The 11,653-nt window shown below is 40.9% G+C and overlaps 1 protein-coding gene across 1 annotated transcript in view; it reads right to left on the reverse strand.

Annotated features, from left to right (window-relative positions):
- The window catches only part of CFAP91 (cilia and flagella associated protein 91), a gene marked incomplete at its 3' end in the record, with an annotated part of 55,168 nt that extends 43,709 nt beyond the window's left edge, over nucleotides 1-11,459 (reverse strand). The window contains exon 1 of the mRNA XM_024764667.1: nucleotides 11,279-11,459. Within this exon, the coding sequence (XP_024620435.1) occupies nucleotides 11,279-11,402 (124 nt within the window). The remainder of the gene's footprint in view (nucleotides 1-11,278) is intronic.
- Between the last annotated feature and the right edge of the window lie 194 nt (nucleotides 11,460-11,653).

The following is an 11,653-nucleotide window of genomic DNA, read 5'->3' on the forward strand; positions in this document are numbered from 1 at the left end:
GCAATAAAGATCTCCATGTAACTGGGTATGATGGGAAAAAAAGGTACCAGATCAGGACCTGCATCCCTGGGAGGGATCTGAAAGGAAGAAAAGGTCCACATGGGTGGACCTTCACTCTGGGGAGTGAGCAGATCAAGCCACAGTTTGGGCATCCAATTCCTGGGATTCCTGCACAGAGGATTAAAGTCCCCTTGCCTGCTGGGAAATTCACTGAGACAGACAGAAAGACTGAAGAAGTCTAGACTCTACTCGATAGGACTGCACGTGTGCTGGCTTGCTAACAATCAGGGATGAGACAGCCTTGCACTGGTGGCTGCCACCTCACTGCACTTCCCAATCCAAATGGGCGGATGCCCGAGCCCCACTCAGTCCACACCACAGCTTGGCATGAGATCTGAGCAGAGACCTGGCCTAGCTATGCAGAGACAGACCAGAGGGCCTGGGAGGTTATCGGGGTTGGGGGGCCCTGCAGAGCCCATTATAAGTGCACGCACAGGGGCAGTGGGTCTAGCTGGGCAGAAATTGTCAGCGTGTGTACCTGGTGGCACCACAAGAGTGTGAAGGGGCTAAGTACTGAATCTCGGGCAGGCCCTGGGCAGGGGTATGCAGCAGTTCATTTGCCAGCAAGAGAGCCCAGGCTCCGCCCACTCCACACCACAGCTTAGCACTACGTCTGGGGAATAACGGTCCTGGGAAAAGACTGCCACAGAGGCAGCCCAGATCTCAGGCAGCAAAGCAGCCAGCTCAACTCCTGCAACCACAACCTGACCGCCAGCCCCAGCCTAGCAAATGCCCCAGCCCCACCCACTCCACACCACAGCCCTGCACTAGATCTGGGATGAACACCACAGAGAAAGGGACGTGAACTTAGACTGCTTCTGAGTGGAACCACGGATGCCCACACAGGTGGTGTACAGGTCTTCTGTGACCACATGGGCCTCATTTGCTTCAGGATTTACCTCCCTTGGGGCAGGGTGCACACTCAAGGGCTACGGAGCTTGATCGAACCCAATCCTCAGGCCATCTATTCCAACAACTGGGGAGCAGGCCCCACCCCCAAAAGTACGGTGACAGCCACGGAGCAGAGAGGAAGCGCTGCCTCACATCCAGCACAGGCTCTAGATATGACAACACCAAGCACACCCCCTATCAAGGGGGTAACGACCAGCACACCCTGAGGAAAAATGTGGCTGGCATCCATACCAAAATCAGCCCTTGCACCAAAAATACTGGAGACATACTGTCTTTGCAGGGTCAATCCCACATAAAAACACCCCTTCAAGACCACAGTAGATTGCTGTTTCTCCTAAATTCATAGACAGAGAAAGTTAAGTAAAATTAAAAAGCATAGGAACTATTTCCAATCAACAGAACAAGAGAAATCCCCTGAAAGAACAAATAATGAAACAGACCTCACCAGTCTACTAGACCTTGAGTTCAAAAAGAAGGTAATAAAAATGCTAAAGGAATTAAGAAAGATTATCAATAGAAATGCAGATCGCTGTAACAAGGAACTAGAAACTATAAAGATGAACCAATCAAAATTAGACAATTCAATTCCTGAGATAAAAACCAATCTAGAAGCAATGAATAGCAGACTAAATGACACAGAAGAATGAGTAAGTGATCTGGAAGATAGAATAATGGAAATTATTCAATCAGAACAGCAGACAGAAAGACAAATGAAAAAAATAAAGGCAACATACAAGATCTATGGGATAATATGAAGTATGCCAACCTACACATAATAGGGGTTCTAGAAGGAGAAGAGAGAGAGAGAGAGAAGGGGATCAAGAATATATTTGAAGAAATTATGGCTGAAAAGTTCCCAAACATAAATAAGGAAATAGATATCCAGGTACAGGAAGCAAAGAGGGTCCCAAACAAAATGAACACAAACAGACCCACACCAAGACATATCATAACTAAAACAGCAAAAGTTAAAGATAAACAGAGAATTCTAAATGCAGCAAAAAAACAAAGAGTTAGTTACAAGGAAAACCTCATAAGGCTATCAGCTGATTTCTCTACAGAAACTTTGCAGGCCAGAAGGGAGGGCCACGGTATATTCAAAGTCCTGAAACGGGAAAAACTGCAACCCAGGATACTCTACCCAGCAAGATTATCATTTAGAATAGAAGGAGAGGTTTAAAAATATCTCAGGGGCTTCCCTGGTGGCACAGTGGTTGAGAGTCCACCTGCCAATGTAGGGGACACGGGTTTGAGCCCTGGTCCAGGAAGATCCCACATGCCATGGGGCAACTAAGCCCATGCGCCACAACTACTGAGCCTGCGCTCTACAGCCCGCAAGCCACAACTACTGAGCCCACGTGCCACAACTACTGAAGCCTGTGAGCCTAGAGCCCGTGCTCCACAACAAGAGAAGTCACCACAGTGAGAAACCCAAGCACTGCAATGAAGAGTAGCCCCCACTCACCTCAACTAGAGAAAGCCTGCATGCAGCAATGAAAATAAAAATAAATAAATAAAAAGAATAAAATAAATAAATTAAAAAACAAAAGATACTAGCAAACTGATTCCAACAATACATTAAAAGGATCATACACCATGATCAAGTAGGATTTATCCCAGAGATGCCAGGATTTTTCAATATCCGCAAATCAATCAGCGGGATACACCCTTAACAAACTGAAGAATAAAAGCCATATGAAAATCTCAATAGGTACAGAAAAAGCTTTTGATAAAATTCAACATCCATTTATGATAAAAAACTCTTCAGAAAGTGGACACAGAGGGAACCAACCTCAACATAATAAAGGCCATATATGACAAACCCACAGCTAATATCATACTCAGTGATGAAAAGCAGAAAGTATTTCCTCTAAGATCAGGAAGAAGACAAGGATGTCCACTGTCACCACTTTTATTGAACAGTTTTGGAAGTCCTAGCCACAGTAATCAGAGAAGAAAAATAAATAAAAGGAATCCAAATTAAAAATAAGTAAAACTGGGCTTCCCTGGTGGCGCAGTGGTTGAGAGTCCGCCTGCCGATGCAGGGGACGCGGGCTCATGCCCCGGTCCGGGAAGATCCCACATGCCGCAGAGCGGTTGGGCCCGTGAGCCATGGCCGCTGAGTCTGTGCGTCCGGAGCCTGTGCTCCACCGCAGGAGAGGGCACAACAGTGAGAAGCCCGCGGACCACAAAAAAAAAAAAAAAAAAAGTAACACTGTCATTGTTTGCACATGACATGATGCTATACATAGAAAATCCTAAAGATGCTATCAGAAAACTACTAGAGCTCATCAGTGAATTTGGTAAAGTTGCTAGATACAAAATTAATGTACAGAAAACGGTTGCATTTCTATACACTAACAAAGCAATATCAGAAAGAGAAATTAAGGAAACAATCCTGTTTACATTATATCAAAAAGAATAAAACACCTAGAAATGAACCTACCTAAGGAGGCAAAAGACCTCTACTCTGAAAACTATAAGACACTGATGAAAGAAACTGAAGATGACACAAACAGATGGAAAGAATGAAACAGATGGAAACAGATGGAAAAACCATGTTCTTGAATTGGAAGAATCCATATTGTTAAAATGACCATACTACCCAAGGCAATCTACAGATTCAATGAAATCCCTATCAAATTACCAATGGCATTTTTCACAGAACTAGAAAAATAATTTTTTTAATTTGGATGGAAACACAAAAGACCCCAAATAGCCAAAACAATCTTGAGAAAGAAGAACAGAGCTGGAGGAATCACACTCTCTGACTTCACACTATACTACAAAGCTACAATAATCAAAACAGTATGGTACTGGCACAAAAACAGACATACAGATCAATGGAACAGAATAGAGAGCCCAGAAATAAACCCATACACCTACAGGCAATTAATCTATGACAAAGGAGGCAAGAAAATACAATGGAGAAGAGACAATCTCTTCAATAAGTAGTGCTGGGAAAACTGGACAGCTACATGTAAAAGAATGAAATTAGAACATTCTCTAACACCATATACAAAAATAAACTCAAGATGGATTAAAGACCTAAGTGTAAGACCAGATACTATAAAACTCCTAGAGGAAAACATAGGCAGAAGACTCTGACATAAATCATAGCAATAATTTTTTTGGATCCATCTCCTAGAGTAATGGAAACAAAACCAAAAATAAACAAATGGGACCTAATAAAACTTAAAAGCTTTTGCATAGCAAAGGAAACCATAAACAAAACAAAAAGACAACCTACAAAGTGGGAAAAAATATTTGCAAATGATGCTACCAACAAGGAATTAATTTCCAAAATACACCAACAGCTCATTTACTATAATACCAAAAAAACAAAGAGCCCAATAAAAAGTGACCAGAATACCTAAATAGATATTTCTCCAAGAAGGCATATAGATGCCCAACAGGCACATGAAAAGGTGTTCGATATCGCTAATTATTAGAGAAATGCAAATCAAAACTACAATGAGGTATCACCTCACATCAGAATGGCCATCATTAACAAGTCTACAAATAATAAATACTGGAGAGAGTGTGGAGAAAAAGGAACCCTCCTACACTGTTGGTGGGAATGTAAATTGGTGCAGCCACTATGGAGAACAGCATGGAGGTTCTTTAAAACCTAAAAATAGAGTTACCGTATGATCCTTAAATCCCACTCCTGGGCATTTATCTGGAGAACACTCTAATTTGAAGATACATGCACCCCAAAGTTCATAGCAGCACTATTTACAATAGCCAAGACCTGGAAGCAACCTAAATGAACATCAACGGATGAACGGATAAAGAAGATGCTGTGTGTGTATGTATGTATGTGTATATATATATATATATATAAAACTTATGGTTACCAAAGGGGATAATGAGGGGGGAGAGATAAATTAGGAGTTTGGGATTAACATATACGCACTACTATACGTAAAACAGATAAACAAAAAAGACCTACTGTATTGCACAGGAAACTATATCCAATATCTTATAATAACCTATAAAAGAAAAGAATCTGAAAAAGTATATATGTGTGTGTATATATATATATATATATATATGTATCTGAATCACTTTGTTGTACATCTGAAACTAACACAACAGAATAAATTAATTCTACTTAAATTTTTTAAATGGTTAAAAATTTTAATTAAAAAAAATTTTTAAAGAAAAGATGAAAAAGAATATTTTACTAAATACGAGAAGAAAGAGCTAAAAAGAATTGAAAGTTTTCCCTCTGGGAGGTAATAATCAAAAGGGCAGGAGAGTGTGGGGAAGAGAAGTGCTGTTTTGTTTGGTTCTGGTTTTGGTATGTTTGGATCAGCCACTTCATTTACATGATTTCATAAACTTATAATTTGCAGATGTCTGGAGCTCTTGCCAACTTGTTTCCTACCAACTAACCAGAGCAACAATTTCTGTTTTGGCTCAACCAAGCTGCAGTCCAAGCAGCAGGCACAGCCCAGTGTCTCTTTACCTCATGTCTGCACCAAGTGTCCCTCACCTTCCCCTTAGTTTTTCTCTGTGACCTGGAGACGTGAAAATCCATGGGAAATGCATATCACCTTCACATGTCTTTTACTGAGGATACATAAAGCAAAGTTTTAACCAAAGAGAAACAGAAGCCAGCAGGTAAATTCTCCTTCCACTCCAGGGCTGGATTATCGATAGGCAAAGTAACACATACTGCTTCTGAGAAAAATGGTTTTACTTTTACTTGATACAAACTTTGTGGTAATCACCTTGGTAACACATGGTTTTATTTTCTCTCTGACATTCCCTGTCTCAGTCACATTTCCCATCTCTGGTTTCTTTTGGATTGTACTTCTTAATAAAGCAGTATCCTATGAACGTTTACCTCAAGGTCTGCTTTTGGAAAAGCCCACAGGAAAACAGCTGACATTGGGGGAAAAAAAAATAGAAAAAGAAGAACAAACAAAACCCAAAGTCAGAAGAAGGAAGGAAATAATAAAGATCAGCGAGGAAATAAGATAGAGATAAAATAATCATAGAAAAGATCAATAAAACCAAGTGCTGTTTTTTTGTTTTTGTTTTTAAAAGAGGAACAAAATTGACAAACCTCTAGCCAGGCTCACCAAGAAGAAAAGAGAGAGGACCCAAATAAATAAAATAAGAAATGAAAGAGGCGAAATAACAACTGACACCATGTAAATACAAAAACTCATAAGACAATACTGTGAACAGTTATATGCCAACAAATTGGACAACCTAGAAGAAATGAACAAGTTTCTAGCAACATACAGCCTGCCAAAACTGAGCCAAGAAGAAACAGATAATTCGAACAGACCAATCTTTGAGGTGAAATAGAATCTGTAATTAAAAAAAAAAAAAAAACTCCCTCCACATTATAAGTTAACTCTACTTAAAAAACAAAATGAAACAAAACTCCCCCCAAAGAAAAGTCCAGGTCAGGATGACTTCACTCGGGAATTTGCCAAACTTACAAAGAAGAATTTATACCTATCCTGCTCAAACTATTCCAAAAAATTAAGAGGAGGGAACACTCCCAAAGTCATTCTGTGAAGCTACCATCACCCTGATAGCAAAACCAGACAAAGCCACTACCAAAAAAGAAAATTACAGGCCAATATCTTTGATGAATATAGATACAAAAATCCTCAACAAAATATTAGCAAACCAAATCCAACAATACATAAAAAGGATCGTACACCACGATTAAGTTGGATTCATTCCAGGGTAGCAAGGATGGTTCAACATACACAAATCAACCAATGTGATACACCACATTAACAGAAGGAAAGACAAAAACCATATGACCATCTCAATACACACAGAAAAAGTATTTGACCAAATTCAACATCCATTCATGATAAAAACTCTCACCAAAGTGGGTACAGAGGGAACATAACTGAACATAATAAACCACAAACCCACAGCCAACATAAAAGTCAATGGTGAAGAGCTGAAAGCCTTCTAACTGAATTCAGAACAAGAAAAGGACGTCCACTCTCACCACCTCTATTCAACATAGTATTGAAAGCCCTAGCCATAGCAATGAGACAAGAAAAAGAAATAAAAAAGTATCCAAATTGGAAGGGAAGAAGTAAAACTGTCACTATTTGCAGATGGCATGCGACTCTATATAGAAGACACTAAAGTATCCATACAAAAACTATTAGAACTAATAAATGAATTCAGCAAGGTAGCAGGATACAAGATTAATATACAGAAATTTGTTGCATTTTTTATACTAACAATTAAATATCAGAAAGTTAAAAAAAATCCCATTTAAAATTGCATCAATAAAAAAGTATCTAGGAATAAACCTAACCAAGAAGTAAAAGACCTGTATGCTGGAAACTATAAAACATTGATAAAGGAAACTGAAGATGATTCAAAGAAATGGAAAGATATTCCATGCTCTTGGAGTCGAACAATCAGTATTGTTAAAATGGCCATACTACCCAAAGCAATCTACAGATTTAATACAATCCCTATCAAAATACCCATAACATTTTTCACACAACTAGAACAAATAATCCTAAAATTTATATGGAACAACAAAAGACCCAGAATTGTCAAAGCAATCCTGAGGAAAAAGAACAAAACTGGAGACATAACCCTTCCAGACTTCAAACTATTCTACAAAGCTATAGTAATAAAAACAGCATGGTATTGGCACAAAAACAGACATATAGATCAACAGAGCAGAGAGCCCAGCAATAAACCCATGTACCTATGGTCAATTAATCTATAACAAAGGAGGCAAGAATATACAATGGAGGAAAGACAGTCTCTTCAACAAGTGGTACTGGGAAAGTTGGACAGCTAGCTACATGTAAATTAATGCAATTAGAACACTCCCTCAAACCATTTACAAAAATAAACTCAAAATGATTTAAAGACCTAAATATAAGACATGAAACCATAAAACTCCTAGAAGAGAACATAGGGAAAACATCCTCTGACATAAATTGTAGCAATATTTTCTTAGATCAGTCTCCCAAGGCAAAAGAAATAAAAGCAAAAATAAACAAATGGCACTAATCCAACTTAAAAGATTTTGCACAGTAAAGCAAACCATCAACAAACTGAAAAAACCTACGGAATGGGAGAAAATATTTGCAAACAATGTGACCAACAAAGGGTTAATAACCAAAATATACAAACAGCTCACACAACTCAATATCAAAAACACACAGGGACTTCCCTGGTGGTGCAGCGGTTAAGAATCCACCTGCCAATGCAGGGGACACGGGTTTGATCCCTGGTCCAGGGAAGAGCCCACATGCCGTGGAGCAACTAAGCCCGTGTGCCACAACTACTGAGCCTGCACTCTAGAGCCCACGAGCCACAACTACGAAGCCCATGTGCCACAGCCACTGAAGCCCACATGCCCTAAAGCCTGCGTGCCACAACTACTGCAGCCCACGTGCTGCAACTACTGAAGCCCGCGCACTCTAGGGCCCATGTGCCACAGCTACTGAGCCCACATTCTGCAACTACTGAAGCCCGCAAGCAAAGAGCCCATGTTCCGCAACAAGAGAAGCCAACGCAATGAGAAGCCTGCGCACCGCAACAAAGAGTAGCCCCTGCTAGCTGCAAAGAGAGAAAGCCCGCACGCAGCAACAAAGACCCAACATGGCAATAAATAAATAAAGATAGATAAATAAATACCCAATCAAAAAATGGGCAGAAGACCTAAATAGACATTTTCCAAAGAAGACATACAGATGGCCAAGAAGCGTATGAGAAATTGCTCAACGTGACTAATTATTAAAGAAATGCAAATCAAAACCACCATGAGGTATCACCACACAGTGGTCAAAATGGCTATCATAAAAAGTCTATAAATAATAAATTCCTAAGAGGGTGTGGAAAAAAGGGAACCCTCCTACACTGTTGGTGGGAATGTATAAATTGATGCAGCCACTATGGAAAACAGTATGGAGTTTCCTTAAAAAAAACTAGAGCTAACATATGATCCACTAATCCCACTCCTGGGTATATATCTGCAAAAAATGAAAACTCTAATTTGTAAAGATACCTGTACCCCAATGTTCATAGCAGCAGTATTTACAATAGCCAAAATATGGAAGCAACCCAGTGCCCATTAGCAGATGATTGGCTTTAGAAGATGTGGTATATACATATATATATATATATATATATATATATATATACATACACACACACACACACACAATGGACTATTACTCATCCATAGAAAAAGAATGAAATATTGCCATTTGCAGCAACATGTATGAACCTAGAGAATATTATACTTGGCGAAGTAAGTCAGACAAAGACAAATATTACACAATATCACTTATATGGGGAATCTGAAAAATAATACAAATGAATCTACATACAAAACAGACTCACAGACATAGAGAATAAACTTATGGTTACCAAAGGGGAAAGGGAGGTGGGAGGGATAAGTTAGGAGTATGGGATTAACAGATACAAACTACTACACATAAAATAGAAAAGCAACAAGGATTTACTGTAAATTAAATATAATAACCTACAATGGAAAATAATCTGAACTATATATATAAATAACTGAATTACTTTGCTGTATACCTGAAACTAACACAGTATTGTAAATCAACCATACTTCAAAAAAATTTATTAAAAAATAAAGAAGTTGGCAACTTATTGATTGGCAGTTGATTCGAACACCAATCCTTTCAGCTCCCAGGCCTAATGTTATCAAAAGCCCATGAATTTAATGGGGGAAATTTTTCCATGGAAATCATGAAAGAGCCCCTCAGCCAATTTACCCGTATTGTAAAAATAATTCTAAGCACAGGAAGTTGTCACAACCAAGTAATGGTGACGATGAGGAAGTGTTTCAAACCCCAAAATATGATGATTACTTTTTGGGAAAACTATAATAAATTGCAGATTCTGGGGGGAAAGAAAGGAGGAAAGAGCTCTTGATAAACCCAGGAAATATTATAAAATATTTTTGGAAGCTGGGAAAAATATATCATATTTAAAAGACTTTAATTAGCAGGGCATTAGTGTAGCTACTAATCCATCAACAAATGTAGATTCAGGGAAGTGACAAAGTATTGTGGGCACTTCGAGTGAGGCACTTGAGAGATACAAAGGATTAAAGTCAAGTTAAATGCAAAATGGTATGTAAATGAGGTAAGATTTATAAAAGAATGGTGTTAACTGTAAAGTACTATACAAATGTAAGCAATCATTACATATTCCCAACACCAGGAAATGGCTACCCTAAAGAATCCCATCCAAAGGAGACCCTGGGATTCCCAGAGGAGATACCACGTGGTTAAAAGTAGGGTGACAGGGCAAAACTGGAAAAAATCATGCTTTACTGATTATAATTATTGTAGTAGTAAATTCAATTCAATAATTCATAATAAATTACATAGCACCTAACATATGTACCAGCACTGGAATAAGTGCTGAGAAGGCTACAAAAATGTATAGAACAAGAACTTAAAGAGCTCAGGGAACTTATGGTCCAGTAGAAGAGACAGAACATAAATGAACAATCAGGTCATTAAAATAAACTGGGGCTTTTACTGGCCCAAAGGCCCTAGTGGACCTAGTTTATAAGCAACACTTTGATGGATAAGAAAAAGCTTAAATAAAAAGAGAAACCTGGGGCTTCCCTGGTGGCGCAGTGGTTGGGGGTCCGCCTGCCGATGCAGGGGGCGCGGGTTCGTGCCCCGGTCCGGGGGGATCCCGCATGCCGCGGAGCGGCTGGTCCCATGAGCCGTGGGCGCTGAGCCTGCGCGTCCAGAGCCTGTGCTCCTCAACGGGAGAGGCCACAGCAGTGGGAGGCCCGCGTACCGCAAAAAAAAAAAAAAGAGAAACCTGAAAACAAAGATGAGATAAACTGACCCTTCTTTACCTAGAATGCCAAATTTGGAGTTGCCCAGGGAATGGGAGCAGGAAGGTCATTCTCTTTGGGCATTTTATGCAGTTTGCATGCGGGAGTGTTGAGTGAATCTCCAAGTCAGAACGCCAGGAACAGGATTCAGGACGATTGCTTAAGGCTGTGCAAATTATCAGAAAAAGAGGGTGGAGAAGAGTCAGGTGTTCCCGCTCAGTGCTCTGAGATGCAGAGCGCACCTGTGGTCTCCGAGACACCTTCCCCACCCCCGCGAGAGCGCCACCACCTCGGGGACTTGGAGCTGCCCCCACCCAACAGAAGAGGACCGCGGGCAAAGGATCCGTCCTGAGGCTCGTCTTTTGTCCGCCGCGCCCCTGGCCAGGTCCCACCGTCTCAAAGCCCACCTGGCCCAGGAGTCGGCAACTCAGGAGGGAGGTCTGGAACCGCCCTTACCGTATAGGAAATCATATGTTCGATTGGCAGAGACTTTGCCCCAGGCCCCCGACCTCCCTCCGCACCGGGTTTGAGACACCGGCGGCTTGGCCTGGGACTCTTCGATGGTCACTACGTGACTCATGGTGCCGGCTCTTCCCTGCGGCCAGCGAGGACCGACTACGGAGACCGAGATGCGGTGTGCAACGTAGCTATGGTAACCCCCGCAAGGAGCGAGGGCTGAGCGAGGACACACAGCTAATCCAGAAGAGAGGGGCGGGACTCGCGTGTGAGAGGAGGAGCCGAGTGACGACAAGGAAGGGGCGGGGTGAGGAGCAGGAGAGGCGGGGCTGAGTGAAGATACGGGGCGGGGCTCGTGAAGGGAGGGGCGGGGCT

Source organism: Neophocaena asiaeorientalis, unplaced genomic scaffold, assembly GCF_003031525.2.
Source record: "Neophocaena asiaeorientalis asiaeorientalis breed wild unplaced genomic scaffold, Neophocaena_asiaeorientalis_V1.1 scaffold500, whole genome shotgun sequence".
NCBI classification, from domain to species: domain Eukaryota; kingdom Metazoa; phylum Chordata; class Mammalia; order Artiodactyla; family Phocoenidae; genus Neophocaena; species Neophocaena asiaeorientalis.